Here is an 18,462-nt window from a genome sequence, read left to right as displayed (position 1 = left end):
GAGCCCCACGTGGGACAACCTGATCACCCTGTATCCCCCCAGCGCTTAGAACAGTGCCTCACACATAGTAAGCGCTTAACAAATGCCATCATTATTATTATGTAATCAGAATGCTGCTTATGTAACGGAATTCCAAGACAGCGTTTAGCTGTGTCACCAGTATAAATTTTTGTTCATTCATTCATTCAGTCATATTTATTGAGCACTTACAGTGGGCAGTGTACCGTACTAAGTGCTTGGGAGAGTACAATACAATTAACACACACATTCCCTGCCCACAACGAGCTTATAGTCTAGAGTGGAGGAGACAGTCTTATGTATGTCTTCCTGAATTCAGGCTGATACATCACCTCGGTTTTGCTGTTTCTTTTTTAATGACATTTATTAAGCACTTACTGTATGCCAGGCACTGTACTAATCGCTGGAGTAGGTAAAGTATAAGCTAATTGTGTTGGAGACAGTCCCCCATGGGACTCCCAGTTTCGTTTTGACTCAGCTAATGCTTGGCTGTTGTGGTGAAGCTGTTACCAGTCATTTGTGTATCTTTTTGGGTGCGGCTTCTAGGGTCTGGTCAATCAATGGTATTTATTGAGAACTGACTGTATGTGGAGCACTGTACTAAGCGCTTGGGAGGGTACAATACACCAGAGTTGGTAGACGGCACATTCCCTGCCCACCATCAGCCTGCAGTGGAGAGGACTGTGTATTTTATGTTTGCTGTGCTCCCCCAAACACCTAATCAAGTCTCTGCACACAGTAAGGTGAAGCACTGTGGCTCAGTCGAAAGAGCCCGGGCTTTGGAGTCAGAGGTCATGGGTTCAAATCCCAGCTCCGCGAACTGCCAGCTGTGTGACTTTGGGCAAATCACTTAACGTCTCTGTGCCTCAGTTATTTCATCTGTAAAATGGGGATTAAGACAACCTGATCACCAAGGCTTAGAACAGTGCTTTGCACATAGTAAGCGCTTAATAAATGCCACCATTATTTATTATTTAATAAAGGCTCAATGAACACTACTGATTGATACTAGGGTAGTCGATCTTGTATTTTAAATGCAGGTACTGGGTTTAAATGGCTGTTAACAGTCCACCTGTTCCTCAGGTTACAGAATAGTAAACTATTGCTATGATTATAGCATTTATTAGGTGCTTACTATGTGTCAAGCACTGTTCTAAGCACTAGGGTACATACAAGTCCCTGTACTACGTGGGGCTCATAGTAGAAGTGAGAACCAGGTACTGAATCCCCATTTTACAGCGGAGGAAATAAAGGCACAGAGAAGTTAAGTGACTTGCCCAAGATCACGCAACAAACAACTGATGGAGCCGGGATTACACCTCAGATCCTCTGACTCCCAGCCCTGCGCTTGTTCCAATCAATCAATCGTATTTATTGAGCGCTTACTGTGTGCAGAGCACTGTACTAAGCGCTTGGGAAGTACAAGTTGGCAACATATAGAGACGGTCCCTACCCAACAGTGGGCTCACAGTCTAGAAGACCTAGTTCTACTAAGTCATGCTTTCATTCCTTAATGTCACAACTCCTAAGAGTTGCGACAGTCCCGTGTCTTTTTGGGTTCACCAGTCACGTGTCTCTAAGAAGCTGGGTCACGGCGGTTGCGACAAGCTCACTGTGGACAGGGAACGCGTCTTCTGTTGTACCATACTCTCCCAAGCACTTAATAGGGTGCTCTCAACAGAGGAAGCGCTCGATACATACGGTTAATTAATTGACCGACTGATTGATATCACACAGAGGAGTCGGGTCCGCCAGAGGAATGGAGGGTGGGTCCCCATCCGTGCCTTCTTGAGCCGGGAGAGTGGGAGAACCAGAAGTTCAAGGGCAGGGTGGCGGCGCAAGCCAAAAACCTGTGCAGACCGAAAATCCCCAGCGCAACCTGACCCGGTTTGGTCCATCCAGTCCCAGCCTTGGTGGAGCTGGGCAGAGGCCTGGGGGCGGCCCGGGGCCTGGCTGCAGTCCAAGAACCGCTTTGCATGCAGGCTTATTCCTGCTGACTGCTCGCTGACTGCCAAGTAGCCCCCAGGGAACTGATGGTGTTCGCCCTAAACCACCAGGCATTTGCGGCAAACAACTATTGAGCGCTGTGTGCACGGCAGTGTATTAAATGCATGGTCGATTACAATACAGTTGGGAGACATCACCCCTACCATCAAGGAGCCTAGTGGGCTTCCTAGTCATCATCATCAATCGTATTTATTGAGCGCTTACTGGGTGCAGAGCACTGTACTAAGCGCTTGGGAAGTACAAGTTGGCAACATATGGAGACAGTCCCTACCCAACAGTGGGCTCACAGTCTAAAAGGGGGAGACAGAAAACAAAACCAAACGTACTAACAAAATAAAATAAAGAGAATAGATATGTACAAGTAAAATAAATAGAGTAACAAATGTGTACAAAAATATGTACAAACATATATACATATATACAGGTGCTGTGGGGAAGGGAAGGAGGTAAGATGAGGGGGATGGAGAGAAGCACGAGGGGGAGAGGAAGGAAGGGGCTCAGTCACTGTGCTATGTCATCATCATCAAGCGTATTTATTGAGCGCTTACTATGTGCAGAGCACTGTACTAAGTGCTTGGGAAGTACAAATTGGCAACATATAGAGACAGTCCCTACCCAACAGTGGGCTCACAGTCTAAAAGGGGGAGACAGAGAACAAAACCAAACATACTAACAAAATAAAATAAATAGGATAGATATGTACAAGTCCACTGTCTCCCCTACCCCCAATTCGTCTGCCCGCTGACTTCAGGGGGCAGTGAGGGAGAGCTGAAGTGGATTCCCCAAGTGCTAGCCCTAGCAGAGTTCTGTAAATAACAATAATAACTGTGACATTTGTCAAGCACTGGGGTATACTCAAGCAAATTGGGTCAGACACAGTCCCTGGCCCACGCGGGGTACACAGTACATTTTACGGAGGAGGTAACAAGCACAGAGAAGTGAATTGACTTGCCCATGGTCACCCAGGAGACAAGTGGCGGAGCTGGGATTAGAACCCGGGTCCTGGTGAGTCCCAGGCCCATGGCTCCATCCACGCTTCTTGCCTGTCACGTCTCTGTTCCAGGGTGGGTAGAGGTCCTGTCCCCTGGGACCGGAGCAGTAGAACCAGGTTCTGCATGGGCCCATGGGGCCTCTAGACTCTAACCTAATTTTGGGCATGTATTTGTTGTTATATTGTACTCTCCCAAGCGCTCAGCACAGTGCTCTGCAATCAATCTTATTTATTGAGCACTTACTGTGTGCAGAGCACTGTACTAAGCGCTTGGGAAGTCCAAGTTGGCAACATATAGAGGCAGTCCCTACCCAACAGTGGGCTCACAGTCTAAAAGGGGGAGACAGAGAACAAAACCAAACATACTAACAAAATAAAATAAATAGGATATGTACAAGTAAAATAAATAAATAAATAGAGTAATAAATATGTACAAACATATATACATATATACAGGTGCTGTGGGGAAGGGAAGGAGGTAAGATGGGGGGGGATGGAGGGGGGATGAGGGGGAGAGGAAGGAAGGGCCTCAGTCTGGGAAGGCCTCCTGGAGGAGGTGAGCTCTCAGTTCAGCTCAGCTCTCAGCTCTGCACACAATAAGTGTTCAATACAATTGAATGCCAGGTGAAGGTCACACGTCTGGCTCACTGGGCCACTCCAATGGCAGCGTGGGACCAGGGTGTGCCTTTTTCCAGCCTGATTCAGTGAGAAGCCCCTATGATTCAAGCAAGGGATCAGGGACCCCTTGCCACCGCAGGGCACCTGGCACACTATGTGGGCTGAATCCCAGCCCCGGAGTTGAGCGACTGAGATGGCGCTGCCATGATGAGGTGACACCACGGGGACCAAACACCTCTACTGTCTTTTGCAGGGAGCCAGAAAAGTGACTGTAGCCCCTAGCTTCTCTTGGATGACGAGAGGTAGTCTGGTCGAGGGGTCTAGTGGTAAGGGCAGGGGCCTGGGATCTAGCCCCAACTCAGCCCCTCACCTGCTAGGTGACCTCCGGCATGTCACTCCACAATCAATAAATGGAATTTATTGAGATTTACTGGGTACAGGGCACTGAACAAAGCACCTCTCTGGGCCTCGATATTCTCATTTGAAAAGTGGCAATAACACTCATAACATAAGTGCTTAGTACAGTACTCTGCACACAGTAAGCACTCAATACGATTGAATGAATGAATGGAATGCCTTCCCTCCACATATCCGCCAAGCTAGCTCTCTTCCTCCCTTCAAGGCCCTACTGAGAGCTCACCTCCTCCAGGAGGCCTTCCCAGACTGAGCCCCCTCCTTCCCCTCTCCATCCCCCCCGCCTTACCTCCTTCCCCTCCCCACAGCACCTGTATATACGTATATGTGTTTGTATGTATTTATTACTCTATTTATTTTATTTGTACATATTTATTCTATTTATTTTATTTTGTTAATATGTTTTGTTTTGTTCTCTGTCTCCCCGTTCTAGATTGTGAGCCCACTGTTGGGTAGGGACCATCTCTATATGTTGCCAGTTGTACTTCCCAAGCACTTAGTACAGTGCTCTGCACACAGTAAGCGCTCAAGAAATACGACTGAATGAATGAACGAACTCATCATCATCATCAATCGTATTTATTGAGCACTTACTGTGTGCAGAGCACTGTACTAAGCGCTTGGGAGAAGTTGGGGACCAAATGAAGGAACGGGAAAGTGCTCCAGGACAAATCATAGGGCTAAAAATGCAGGGTACTTCGCTCCAGGTATTTTTTTTTAATGGAATTTGTTAAGCGATTGCTACATGCGAGGCACTGTACTAAGCACCGGGATAGATCCAAGCTAATCAGGTTGGACACCGTCCACATCCCGCATGGGGCTCATGGTCTTAATCCCCGTTTTACAGATGAGGTAACTAAGGCACACAGGAGTGAAGTGCCAAGGCCACATGGCAGACAAGCGGTAGAGCCGGGATTAGATCCAAGACGCTCTGACTTCCGGGCCTGTGCTACAGAAGCAGCGTGGCTCAGTGGAAAAAGCCTGGGCTTTGGAGTCAGAGGTCATGGGTTCAAATCCCGGCTCCACCACTTGTCGGCTGTGTGACTCTGGGCAAGTCACTTAAATTCTCTGTGCCTCAGTTACCTCAGCTGTAAAATGGGGATGAATCAATCAATCAATTGTATTTATTGAGCGCTTACTGTGTGCAGAGCACTGTACTAAGCGCTTGGGAAGTACAAGTTGGCAACATATACAGTCCCTATCCAACAGCTGGCTCACAGTCTGAAAGGGGGAAGACTGTGAGCCCCCCGTGGGACACCCTGATTACCTTGCAACCTCCCCAGCGCTTAGAACAGTGTTTGCACATAGTAAGCGCTTAATAAATGCCATTATATATATATTTATATATATATATTTCCACTAGGCCACGCTGCTTCTTATTATGGGCCCAAATTGGCGCTGGTCATTCCCATTTCTGACATGTGGGTATATACTGGGTAGCTTCGAGGCAAGCATTCTTTCCAAGTTTAGTTGACTGTGGATCAGGTGGTATGACTCGATTAAAATAAGTGCTTTTCTTATGCTCTTATTCTCTTCGGGAAGCAGCGTGGCTCAGTGGAAAGAGCCCGGGCTTTGGAGTCAGCGGTCATGGGTTCGAATCCCGACTCCACCACATGTCTGCTGTGTGACCTTGGGCAAGTCAGTTAACTTCTCTGAGCCTCAGTTACCTCATCTGTAAAATAGGGATTAAGACTGTGAGCCCCACGTGGGACAGCTTGATCACCTTGTATCCCCCCCAGCGCTTTGAACAGTGCTCTGCACATAGTAAGCGCTTAATAAATGCCATTAAAAAAAAGTGCTTTTCTTAAAAATCAAACTACTAAGAGTCTGGGTCACTGGAATGACCGACTGACTGACGGACCCCGCGGGCTCGAGGGGCAGAGAGCAGCACAGCCTGGTGGAAAAAGCAACACGGCTGGCAGGCGGGACACCCAGGTTGGGCCCCTGGCTCCTCCGCTTGCCTTTTCTTTGACCACGGGCAAGTCACATCACTTCCCCGTGCCTCAGCTTTTACACCTGTGAAATGGGGCTAAGATGCATGTTCTCCCTCCTGCTTCTAGGGTGAACCCCGGTAGCTCTCCCAGTCTTAGCACAGTGCTTGGCTCATGCTGAGCACTTAAATGCCAGCAGTCAATCAACGGTATTTATGGAGCACTCTATGCAGAGCGTGGTACTAAGTGCTTGGGAGAGTCCAAAAGAACAGAGTCGGTAGATACAATCCCTGCTCACAGTGAGGAGTAATGACCCAATAAAACATTAAGACAGCTCCAGAGACCAGTTCCGCTCCAGTCCTCACTCTCCGCCCTGCCTCCCAATTTCTCCACGCTCTTTAGAGATTCCAGTGCCAATTGAACAAAGTGAAAACGAAATCCGGGCTCTCTATGGATACCAACTTCAGAGGCAGCCGTATCCTAGTGGGAAGGGCACAGGCCCGGATCCCAGCCAGGCCCCTAGTGAGCTGTGGGACCTCGGAAAGCTGTCCCACTTCCCTGGGCTTCGCCTGTAAAAGGGGGTGACGGGAGATTGGGAGCCGCGGCTGATACAGGGACAGGGATCTACCCCGCGTTCGGCCCCGTGGACCGAAAAGCGGACCTGACCCAGAAAAGACCCTCGAGGTCGCTCTCGGCCAAGGGCCTCCTCCTGTGCCCTGAGACTTCCGAGAAAGGAAGGGCCCCGGCCCCCCTAAGCGTTACATTACTCGGCACATTCACTAGGTCACAGTGAGTTCATGGCATCACTGTGACCCCAGAACAGAAGAATGAAGTCAGGCCATCTGACCACTGGTCACTCCTTGCATCGCCCCCTCAAACTCTCAAAAATCAACAGAAAACGCAAAAATCACCCACCCACCATCTCTCCTTCGGCCCAAATGGCCACACTTGTGGGTTCTTCCAAAGAGAACATTTGGTTACAAAGCAGTGGAGAGGACATGGCCGGCCTGAAGAGTTTTCTCAAAAGACTCGGGTTTCTTTAAAAAAACTCAACCCACAACCTTTGGGACATGTACACTTGGAATAAAAAATAAAATAACACACATTTTACTTTCAAGATTGCCTTTTAGACTTCTGCCAAGAGCTGCTGCTCCTTCCCACAGTAATTTTCTTAGTTCAAGAGAGGACGCTTAATGGTGACGGGCCAACAATGCAGTAAGACAACACTGGGACTTTGCAGCTCGAGTGATTTTTCTAAAATAAAACCAGTTCAGTCCCCATCTCCCCACAAACCTCCACTGGTTGCCCAACCACTTCCGTGATAAGCAAACTCCTTATGATCGGCTTTAAAACCATCAGCTGGCTCCTCCTACCTCACCTCACCAGCCTACACACTTCACTCCTCTAAATGCCAACACAGTCACTGTGCCTTGGTCTCATCTCTCTCGCTCCCGACTCCTTGCTCACGTCCTCCCTCTGGCCTTGAATTCCCTTCCCGTCCACGTACAACAGACCGCTGCTTTCCCCAAATTCCAAGAATTCACCCCACCTTCAGCCCCACGGCACTTATGTACATTTCCATAATTGATTGCACTGTCAGTCTCCCCGTGTAGATGGTAAGCTCCTTGTGGGTAGGGAACGTGCCTACCAATGCTTAGTACAGTGTTCTGCAGGCAGTAAGTGCTCAGTAAATACCGTGGACTGATGGGACCCACTCCTCTTGAAGGGACCTATATTTGTCTCAGTGGACAGATAAACTCAAGAGCAGATTTTACTTAATTAGCACATTCAATTAACCATCTAACAATTCAGGAAGATCCACAAATCAACCAGCGGTCTTTTTGGAACACTTATTAGTTAGTATTATTATTATGGCATTTGTTAAGTGCTTACTATGCGCCGGACACTGTACTAAGCGCTGGAGTAGACAGAAGGAAATCAGGTTGGCCACAGTCCTTGTGAGGCTCACAGTCTCAATCCCCATTTTACAGATGAGGTAACTAAGGCACAGAGAAGTGACGTGACTTGCCCGAGGTCACACAGCAGACAAGTGACAGAGCTGGGATTAGAACCCATGACCTCCTGACTCCCGGGACCTATCCACTAGGCCATGCTGCTTCTCCACTTACTGTGTGCAGAACACTATAATAAGCACTTATTTTGTGTAGAGCACTGTACTAAGCCCTTGCTGTGTGCAGAGCACCGTACTAAGTGCTTGCTGTGTGCACAGCACCGTACTAAGCGCTTGCTGTGTGCACAGCACCGTACTAAGCACTTGGGAGAGTACAAAACAACAAACTTAGCAGACACCTTCCCTGCCCACAGTGCGACTACAGTCTGGAGGGGCAACACCTCAGCTTCCTTTCTTGCAACAAGCCTCTGCAACCTAAAAATAAATGCTTTTCCTCTTTCTTAATTTATGGGTGGGGGGAGGGAGGAGGTATTGGCTCTCATATGCCCCAGGGTAGCAGGTCGACTACCTTCGAAACTACTACCTTCTGAGCCATTTCAGAGCCTGAAACTATTCATTCATTCAATCGTATTTATTGAGCACTTACTATGTGCAGAGCACTGTACTAAGCGCTTGGGAAGTACAAGTTGGCAACATATAGAGATGGTCCCTACCCAACAACGGGCTCGCAGTCTAGAAGGGGGAGACAAACAACAAAACAAAATCTCTGGACAGGTGTCAAAATCATCAGAACAAATAGAATTATTGCATTATGCACATCATTAACAAAATAATGACCTTGAGCAAATCACTTCACTTCTCTGTGACTCACTTGCCTCATCTGTAAACTGGGCATTTAGGGCTGTGAGCCCCATGTGAAGCAGCGTGGCTCAGTGGAAAGAGCACGGACTTTGGAGTCAGAGGTCATGGGTTCAAACCCCAGTTCTGCCAATTGTCAGCTGTGTGACTGTGGGCAAGTCACTTCACTTCTCTGGGCCTCAACTAGATTCTATGCCCTTGAGATTGGGCAAGTCACTTCACTTCACTGGGCCTCAGTTCCCTCATCTGTAAAATGAGGATTAAGACTGCGAGCCCCCCGTGGGACAACCTGATCACCTTGTAACCTCCCCAGCGCTTAGAACAGTGCTTTGCACATAGTAAGCACTTAATAAATGCCATCATCACCAACTCAACTTCTGACAACTGCTCTCTCCCAAGTACTTAGTACAGTGGTCTGCACGTAGTAGGGACTCCAATTCTGTTGACTGATTTTAAAGTGCGCCCCAGAGATTTCAACCTCCAAACAGCTCTTCAGCACATCACTCACTGGAAAAGTTGCCAGGTATTAAGTCAGTATCCCAGAGTGGCTGTCCGATACCTTTGGGAGATTACGGCACACCTGACACAAATACCATCAGGGTTCAAAGGGTCACTTTTGCTTGTTTTCTCAACTCCCTCCTGGAGGAAGTGTGGGCACATTCAGCTGAACGCATTAGAAGTAAACAATTTCTCCCTGGCAAGGAAAAATGAAGGCCAGATGGGAGGCTCAACCAAAAAGTTCCTTGTAAAGAAGCAGCACGGGCAGGTAAATCAATCAATCAATCAATCGTATTTATTGAGCGCTTACTGTGTGCAGAGGTAAAAAGAACACAAGTCTGGACTGACTGTATGACTCTGGACAAACAGTGCCACCGGGCCTCAGTTGGCTCATTGGTAAAATGGGGATTAAATGCCTGTACTCACTCCCTTTTAAATTGTGAGCACCGTACAGGACAGGGGCTTTGTCCTTCCTGATAATCTTGCCTCCTACCTATCTTAGTACTTAGCACATTGTAAGAGCTTAACAAATTGCACAATTATTTGATTATTACTCTGCCTCTCATGTGACCCAACAGGCTTCGTTCCAACTGGAAGCAGCTACAGCTGCAAGAATCAATCAATCAATCGTATTTATTGAGTGCTTACTGTGTGCAGAGCACTGTACTAAGCGCTTGGGAAGTACAAGCTGGCAACATATAGAGACAGTCCCTATCCAACAGTGGGCTCACAATCTAGAAGGGGGAGACAGGGAACAAAAGCAAACATATTAACAAAATAAAATAGAATAGATAGGTACAAGTAAAATAAATAAATAAATAGAGTAATAAATACGTACAAACATATATACAGGTGCTGTGGGGAAGGGAAGGAGGCAAGAACACAGTGTCGGGTGCCTGGGCAGAATCAGGCCTAAGGGAAGCAGCCTGGCTTAGTGGCAAGAGCCCGGGCTTGAGAGTCAGAGGTCGTGGGTTCTAATCCCAGCTCCGCCACTTGTCAGCTGTGTGACTTTGGGCAAGTCACTTCACTGGGCCTCAGTTACCTCATCTGTAAAATGAGGATTAAGACTGTGAGCCCCAAGTGGGACAAACCTGATTATCACATATCTACCCCAGTGCTTAGAACAGTGCCTGGCACATAGTAAGTGCTTAACAGACACCACCATTATTATTGTTACTAATACTCTACTGTACCCTCTCAAGCGCTTATAGAGAAGCAGCGTGGCTTAATGGAAAAATAATAATAATAATAATGGTATTTGTTAAGAGCTGCAAAGTACTGTTCTAAGCGCTGGGGGGATACAAGGGGATCAGGTTGTCCCACGTGGGGCTCACAATCTTAATCAATCGCATTTATTGAGCACTTACTGTGTGCAGAGCACTGTACTAAGCGCTTGGGAAGTACAAGTTGGCAACATATAGAGACAGTCCCTACCCAACAGTGGGCTCACAGTCTAAAAATCTTGATCTAAAAGATTACAGTCTAGGTAATCCCCATTTTACAGATGAGGGAACTGAGGCCCACAGAAGTTAAGTGACTTGTATATATGTATATATGTTTGTACATATTTATTACTCTATTTATTTATTTATTTATTTTACTTGTACATATCTATTCTATTTACTTTATTTTGTCAGTATGTTTGGTTTTGTTCTCTGTCTCCCCCTTTTAGACTGTGAGCCCACTGTTGGGTAGGGACTGTCTCTATATGTTGCCAATTTGTGCTTCCCAAGCGCTTAGTACAGTGCTCTGCACACAGTAAGTGCTCAATAAATACGATTGATGATGATGATGATGACTTGCCCAAAGTCACACACGGGCTTGGGAGCCGGAGGACGTGGGTTCGAATCCTGGCTCTGCCACTTGTCTGCTGTGTGACTTTGGGCAAGCCACTTAACTTCTCTATGCCTCAGTTACCTCATCTGTCGAATGAAGATTAAGACCGTGAGCCCCACGTGGGACAACCTGATAAACTTGTACCTGCTCCGGTGTTTAGAATAGTGCTTGGCACAAAGTAAATGCTTAAATACCATCATCAATATTATTATTATTATTGGGTATCATGCACACAGTAAATGCTCAATACCACTGATGGACTGCACAGGCCCTGCGGCAGGGGCGGGGGGGTCTGGACCTCAAACGCTGCAGAAGAGAAGATGCTATGTTCCCTGCCAGCTCCCACTCCGCTGAGGTTTACGGTGGGCCTGACGGTGATGTCCGTCCCCACTCGGTGATGTCCATCCCCACTCGTTTTCCGGGTGACTCCAAGGCACCGGGCGGGACATTTCCAGTTCTGCACTGGGTTCATTGCGGGGGGGTTTCCTTCCTTCCCTGACTCCTCGGTGGGGAATGAAGGCAAGCCCGGGCAGCCCTGGCAAGCCGCGACCGGCCCCAGGGTGGGCAATCCGCCCTTCTCAGGGAACACAAAAGGTCTTGAAACGAAAAACAAGTGGAGCTTCCCGAATTCAGAGGAACAAAACAACCCACCGACTGATTTTTAGACTGTGAGCCCACTGTTGCGTAGGGACTGTCTCTATATGTTGCCAATTTGTACTTCCCAAGCGCTTAGTACAGTGCTCTGCACACAGTAAGCGCTCAATAAATGCGATTGATGATTTCCCCCCACGTCTCCCGGGCCTTGGACTCTGAGAGGACCGCAGGGTGGGGCCCCAACAGTCGCAGAAGCAAATATAGAAGGGGACCCCAAATTTTGGGGGGCAGGGAGTCACTTGTGATGGTGGCATTTATGGTGGTGGGTTTGGTGGGGGGCGAGTGCCCTAGGGTGGGGAGGGGGGGGAATAATAATAATAATAATAATAATAATAATAATAATAATAATAATAATAATAATAATAATGATGGCATTTGTTAAGGGCTTACTAAGGGCAGACTGAGCCCCCTCCTTCCTCTCCCCCTCCTCCCCCTCTCCATCCCCCCTTTACCTCCTTCCCTTCCCCACAGCACCTGTATATATGTTTGTACGTATTTATTACTCTATTTATTTATTTATTTTACTTGTACATATTCTATTTATTTTATTTCGTTAATATGTTTTGTTTTGTTCTCTGTCTCCCCCTTCTAGACTGTGAGCCCGCTGTTGGGTAGGGACCGTCTCTATATGTTGCCAACTTGGACTTCCCAAGCACTTAGTACAGTGCTCTGCACACAGTAAGCACTCAATAATAATAATAATGGTATTTGTTAAGCGCTTACTATGTGCAAAGCACTGTTCTAAGCGCTGGGGAGGTTACAAGGTGATCAGTTTGTCCCACGTGGGGCTCACAGTCTTCATCCCCATTTTACAGATGAGGTAACTGGGACACAGAGAAGTTAAGTGACAGCTCAATAAATACGACTGAATGAATGAATGTGCTAAGCAATGGGGGGGATACAAAGTAATCTGTCCTACATGGGGCTCACACTTTCATTCATTCATTCAATCGTATTTACTGAGCGCTCACTGTGTGCAGAGCACTGTACTAAGCACTTGGGAAGTACAAGTTGGCAACATATAGAGACGGTCCCTACCCAACAGTGGGCTCACGGTCTAGAAGGGGGAGACAGACAATAAAACGAAACATATTAACAAAATAAATAGAATATGTACAAGTAAAATAGAGTAATAAATACGTACAAACATATATACATATATGCAGGTACTGTGGGGAGGGGCAGGAGGTAAGGCAGGGGGATGGGGAGGGGGAGAAGGGGGAGAGGAAACAAGGGGCTCAGTCTGGTATTAACTGAACTTTGAATCCCCATTTTCCAGATGAGGTAACTGAGGCCCAGAGAAGTGAAGTGCCTTGCCCAGAGTCACACAGCTGACAAGCGGAGGGGCCGGGATAAGAATCAATCAATCGTATTTATTGAGCGCTTACTGTGTGCAGAGCACTGTACTAAGCGCTTGGGAAGTACAAACTGGCAACATATAGAGACAGTCCCTACCCAACAGTGGGCTCACAGTCTAAAAGACTATAAGAACTCATGAGGGAAGCAGCGTGGCTCAGTGGGAAAAGCCTGGGCTTTGGAGTCAGGGGTCATGGGTTCAAATCCCAGCTCCGCCAACTGTCAGCTGTGTGGCTTTGGGCAAGTCCCTTAACTTCCCTGTGCCTCAGTTCCCTCATCCGTAAAACGGGGATTAAGACTGTGAACCCCCAAGGGACAACCTGATCACCTTGTTACCTCCCCAGCGCTTAGAACAGTGCTTAAGCGCTTGGTAAATGCCGTCACTATTATTATTATTATGACCTCGGGAGTCTTTCCACTGAGCTCCGCTGCTTTGCTGGGAATGCGATCCCAACAGCTCTTCCTGTCCCAGACGGGAGGTTCCGAAATCCCACCGTGGGGAAGGGAGGCCTGAGGAAAAACCATTCCCGACCCCACAGGATGGAAGATGGAGGCTGGCCCTGCTGCCCCCCCTCCTTCTCCTCCTCCTCCCCCTCTTCTTCCTCCCCCTCTTCTTCCTCCTCCTCCTCCTCGGCCAGGGCTGGGGGAGTCGGGGGAAGGAAAACCGGCTTCGCCTCAGACTCCATTTTGTCCTCCCGACACTGCCCTTCCCTGCACCCACCCGGCCCTTCTTCTGTTTTGGTGTTTACTTTCCTTTTTTGGTGTTTACTAAGCGCTCCCTATAATAATAATAATGATGGCATTTATTATTAATAATAATAACAATAACAATGGCATTTGTTAAGCGCTTACTATGTGCAAAGCACTGTTCTAAGCGCTGGGGGGGTACAAGTTGATCCGGTTGTCCCACGTGGGGCTCACAGTCTTCATCCCCTTTTTCCAGATGAGGTCACTGAGGCCCAGGGAAGTGACTTGCCCAAAGCCACCCAGCTGACAAGCGGCGGAGGCGGGATTTGAACCCACGACCTCTGACTCCAAAGCCCGGGCTCTTTCCTCCTCCAAGAGGCCTTCCCAGACTGAGCCCCTTCCTTCCTCTCCCCCTCGTCCCCCTCTCCATCCCCCCCTTCCCTTCCCCACAGCACCTGTATATACGTATATATGTTTGTACAGATTTATTACTCTATTTATTTATTTATTTTACTTGTACATATCTATTCTATTTATTTTATTTTGTTAGTATGTTTGGTTTTGTTCCCTGTCTCCCCCTTTTAGACTGTGAGCCCACTGTTGGGTAGGGACTGTCTCTATATGTTGCCAATTTGTGCTTCCCAAGTGCTTAGTACAGTGCTCTGCACATAGTAAGCGCTCAATAAATACGATTGATTGATTGATTTCCACTGAGCCACGCCGCTTCTCCATATGTGCCAGGTGTGTCCCTTGGTGTGACTTTGGGCAGGTCACTTAACTTCTCTGGGCCTCAGTGACCTCATCTGTAAAATGGGGATTAAGACTGTGAGCCCCCCCCCGTGGGCCCACCTCATCACCTCATCACCAAGCGCTTAGTACAGTGCTCTGCACATAGTAAGCGCTCAATAAATACGATTGATTGATTGATCACCTTGTAACCTCCCCAGCGCTTAGAACAGTGCTTTCATTCATTCATTCGTATTTATTGAGCGCTTCCTGTGTGCAGAGCACTGTACTAAGCGCTTGAGAAGTACAAGTTGGCAACATATAGAGACGGTCCCTACCCAACAGTGGGCTCACAGTCTAGCTTTGCACATAGTAAGCGCTCAATAAATGCCATTATTATTATTATTACTAAGCCCTTAGTCCAGTGCTCTGCACACAGTAAGCGCTCAAAAAATACGACTGAACAAATGAATGCCAGGAGCCAGGTACTGTACTAAGCGTCTCGCTCCTGCGTGGCTTAGTGGAAAGAACCCAGGCCTGAGAGTCGGAGGTAATGGGTTCTAATCCCGACTCCGCCGCCTGTCAGCTGTGTGACTTTGGGCAAGTCACTTAACTTCTCTGGGCCTCAGTGACCTCATCTGTAAAACGGGGATGAAGACTGTGAGCCCCCGTGGGACAACCTGATCAGCTTGTATCCCCCCAGCGCTTAGAACAGTGCTTTGCACATAGTAAGTGCTCAAGAAATACTATCATTATTATTATTACAATTAATAATGATGGCATTTATAAGCGCTTACTATAATAATAATGATGGCATTTGTTGAGCGCTTACTATGTGCGAAGCACTGTTCTAAGCGCTGGGGAGAATACAAGGTGATCAGATTGTATCTTGTATCATCTAACCCAGCGCTTAGAACAGTGCTCGGCACATAGTAAGCACTTAAATACTACTATTATAATTTGTAGTAATAATAATAATGATGATGGCATTTGTTAAGCGCTTACTAGGTGCAAAGCACTGTTCTAAGCACTGGGGGGGATACAAGGTGATCAAGTTGTGTATTGTGTCATCTAACCAGCGCTTAGAACAGTGCTCGGCCCATAGTAAGCACTTAACAAATACCATTATTAATTGTAGTAATAATAATAACGATGATGGTGGCATTTGTTAAACGCTTAATAACATTAATATTATTTGCAGTAATACTAATAGTAATGATGATGGCATTTGTTAAGCGCTTACTAGGTGCAAAGCACTGTTCTAAGCGCTGGGGGGGATACAAGGTGATCAGGTTGTGTTTTGTGTCCTCTAACCAGCGCTTGGAACAGTGCTCGGCACATAGTAAGTGCTTAACAAATACCATTATTATTTGTAGTTATAATAACGATGATGATGGCATTTGTTAAGCGCTTAATACCATTAATATTATTTGTAGTTATAATAATAATAATGATGGCATTTGTTAGGCGCTTACTAGGTGCGAAGCACTGTTCTAAGCGCTGGGGGAGAGGATACAAGGTGATCAGGTTGTGTCTTGTATCATCTAACCCGCGCTTAGAACAGTGCTCGGCACATAGTAAGTGCTTAACAAATACCATTATTATTTGTAGTTATAATAATAACGATGATGATGGCATTTGTTAAACGCTTAATACCATTAATATCATTTGTAGTAATACTAATAATAATGATGGCATTTGTTAGGTGCTTACTAGGTGAGAAGCACTGTTCTAAGCGCTGGGGGGGGGGATACAAGGTGATCAGGTTGTGTCTTGTATCATCTAACCCGCGCTTAGAACAGTGCTCGGCACATAGTAAGCGCCTAACAAACAGGACTATGATAATAATGATGATGGCATTTGTTAAGCGCTTACTAGGTGCTTAGCACTGTTCTAAGCGCTGGGGGGGATACAAGGTGATCAGGTTGTGTCTTGTATCATCTAACCAGCGCTTAGAACAGTGCTGGGCACCTAGTTAGCGCCTAACAGGATTATGAAAATAATGATGATGGCATTTGTTAAGCGCTTACTAGGTGCGAAGCACTGTTCTAAGCGCTGGGGTTGGGGGAGGATACAAGGTGATCAGGTTGTGTCTTGTATCATCTAACCGGCGCTTAGAACAGTGCTGGGCACCTAATAAGCGCCTAACAAAGTTTGTTAAGCGCTTACTTGGTGCAAAGCACTGTTCTAAGCGCTGGGGGGGGAGGATACACGGTGATCAGGTTGTGTCTTGTATCATCTAACCAGCGCTTGGAACAGTGCTGGGCACCTAGTAAGCGCCTAACAGGATTATGAAAATAATGATGATGGCATTTGTTAAGCGCTTACTAGGTGCGAAGCACTGTTCTAAGCGCTGGGGAGGAGGATACAAGGTGATCAGGTTGTGTCTTGTATCATCTAACCGGCGCTTAGCACAGTGCTGGGCACCTAATAAGCGCCTAACGAACTTTGTTAAGCGCTTACTAGGTGCGAAGCACTGTTCTAAGCGCTGGGGGGGAGGATACAAGGTGATCAGGTTGTGTCCTGTATCATCTAACCGGCGCTTAGAACAGTGCTGGGCACCTAGTAAGCGCCTAACAGGATTATGATCATAATGATGATGGCATTTGTTAAGCGCTTACTCGGTGCGAAGCACTGTTCTAAGCGCTGGTTAGATAGAGAAGCAGCGTGGCTCAGTGGAAAGAACATGGGCTTTGGGGTCAGAGGTCATGGGTTCAAATCCCGGCTCCGCCACTTGTCAGCTGTGTGACTTTGGGCGAGTCACTTCACTTCTCTGTGTTCCCCCGTCTGTAAAATGGGGATGAAGACTGTGAGCCCCCCGGGGGACAACCTGATCACCTTGTAACCTCCCCAGCGCTTAGAACAGTGCTTTGCACATAGTAAGCGCTTAATAAATGCCATTATTAAAAAAACCTGATCACCTTGTATCCCCCCAGCGCTTAGAACAGTGCTGGGCACCTAGTAAGCGCCTACCAAAGAGGATTATGATGATGATTGCTGTTCTCCAGCCGTCCCCCAGAAGGGTCCCTCCCTGCCTCAGTTTACCCACCCCCGATTAACCCCTGCGGCCCACCTTGTCGGCCACCAAGGCTTCCACGTCCTTTTTGGGCTCCTCCTTCTGCGCGAAGGGCGAGTTGAAGGCGATCTTCACCATGTCGGCGACGGGAACCCGAAAACACACGAGCTACTCCCTGCCGCGCTACACTGTGCGCGGTGCGCTCCGCTCCTCCCCGCCTATGACGTCACCGGGACGGCCACGCCCCCTCCTTCCCGCCGGCGCATGCGCTCTCCCCGCCCGCTGAGATGGCGCGCATGCGGGGGCGCGCCTTCCCCTCCCCCGCTCCCGCGAGCACGAACCGCTTCGCTGCCGCGCATGCGCCACCCACCCCTCCGCGGAGGCGCGCCTTCCCCTCCCCTGCTCCCGCGAGCCTGAGCCGCCTCGCTGCCGCGCATGCGCTACCGCCCCCCCGGCCCCCGCGAGCACGAGCCGCCTCGCTGCCGCGCATGCGCCACCCCCTCCCCGCGAGCACTAGCCCCCAAGCTGCCGCGCATGCGCTCTCTTCCCTCTTGTCGCGCTCCAACTAGTAATCATGATGGTTTTTATTATCAATCAATCAATCAATCAATCAATCGTATTTATTGAGCGCTTACTGTGTGCAGGGCACTGTACTAAGCGCTTGGGAAGTGCAAGTTGGCAACATATAGAGACAGTCCCTACCCAACAGTGGGCTCACAGGCTAAAAGGGGGAGACAGAGAACAAAGCAATCAATCAATCAATCAATCTATCTATCGTATTTATTGAGCGCTTACTGTGTGCAGGGCACTGTGCTAAGCGCTTGGGAAGTACAAGTTGGCAACATATAGGGACGGTCCCTACCCAACAGCGGGCTCACAGTCTAGAAGGGGGAGACAGAGAACAAAACAAAACATATTAACAAAATAAAATAAATAGAAT

The 18,462-nt window shown here is 47.9% G+C and overlaps 1 protein-coding gene across 1 annotated transcript in view; it reads right to left on the bottom strand.

Moving 5' to 3' along the window:
- The window catches only part of ITM2A (integral membrane protein 2A), a 30,709-nt gene extending 12,953 nt beyond the window's left edge, over positions 1 to 17,756 (bottom strand). The window contains exon 1 of the mRNA XM_038748287.1: positions 17,580 to 17,756. Within this exon, the coding sequence (XP_038604215.1) occupies positions 17,580 to 17,660 (81 nt within the window). The 5' untranslated portion in view covers positions 17,661 to 17,756. The remainder of the gene's footprint in view (positions 1 to 17,579) is intronic.
- Between the last annotated feature and the right edge of the window lie 706 nt (positions 17,757 to 18,462).

The sequence above is a fragment of the Tachyglossus aculeatus genome, chromosome 6, assembly GCF_015852505.1.
Source record: "Tachyglossus aculeatus isolate mTacAcu1 chromosome 6, mTacAcu1.pri, whole genome shotgun sequence".
Classification (NCBI taxonomy): Eukaryota; Metazoa; Chordata; class Mammalia; order Monotremata; family Tachyglossidae; genus Tachyglossus; species Tachyglossus aculeatus.
The sequence above is the reverse complement of the archived record's forward strand: the minus strand, read 5'-3'. Positions and strand labels throughout refer to the sequence as shown.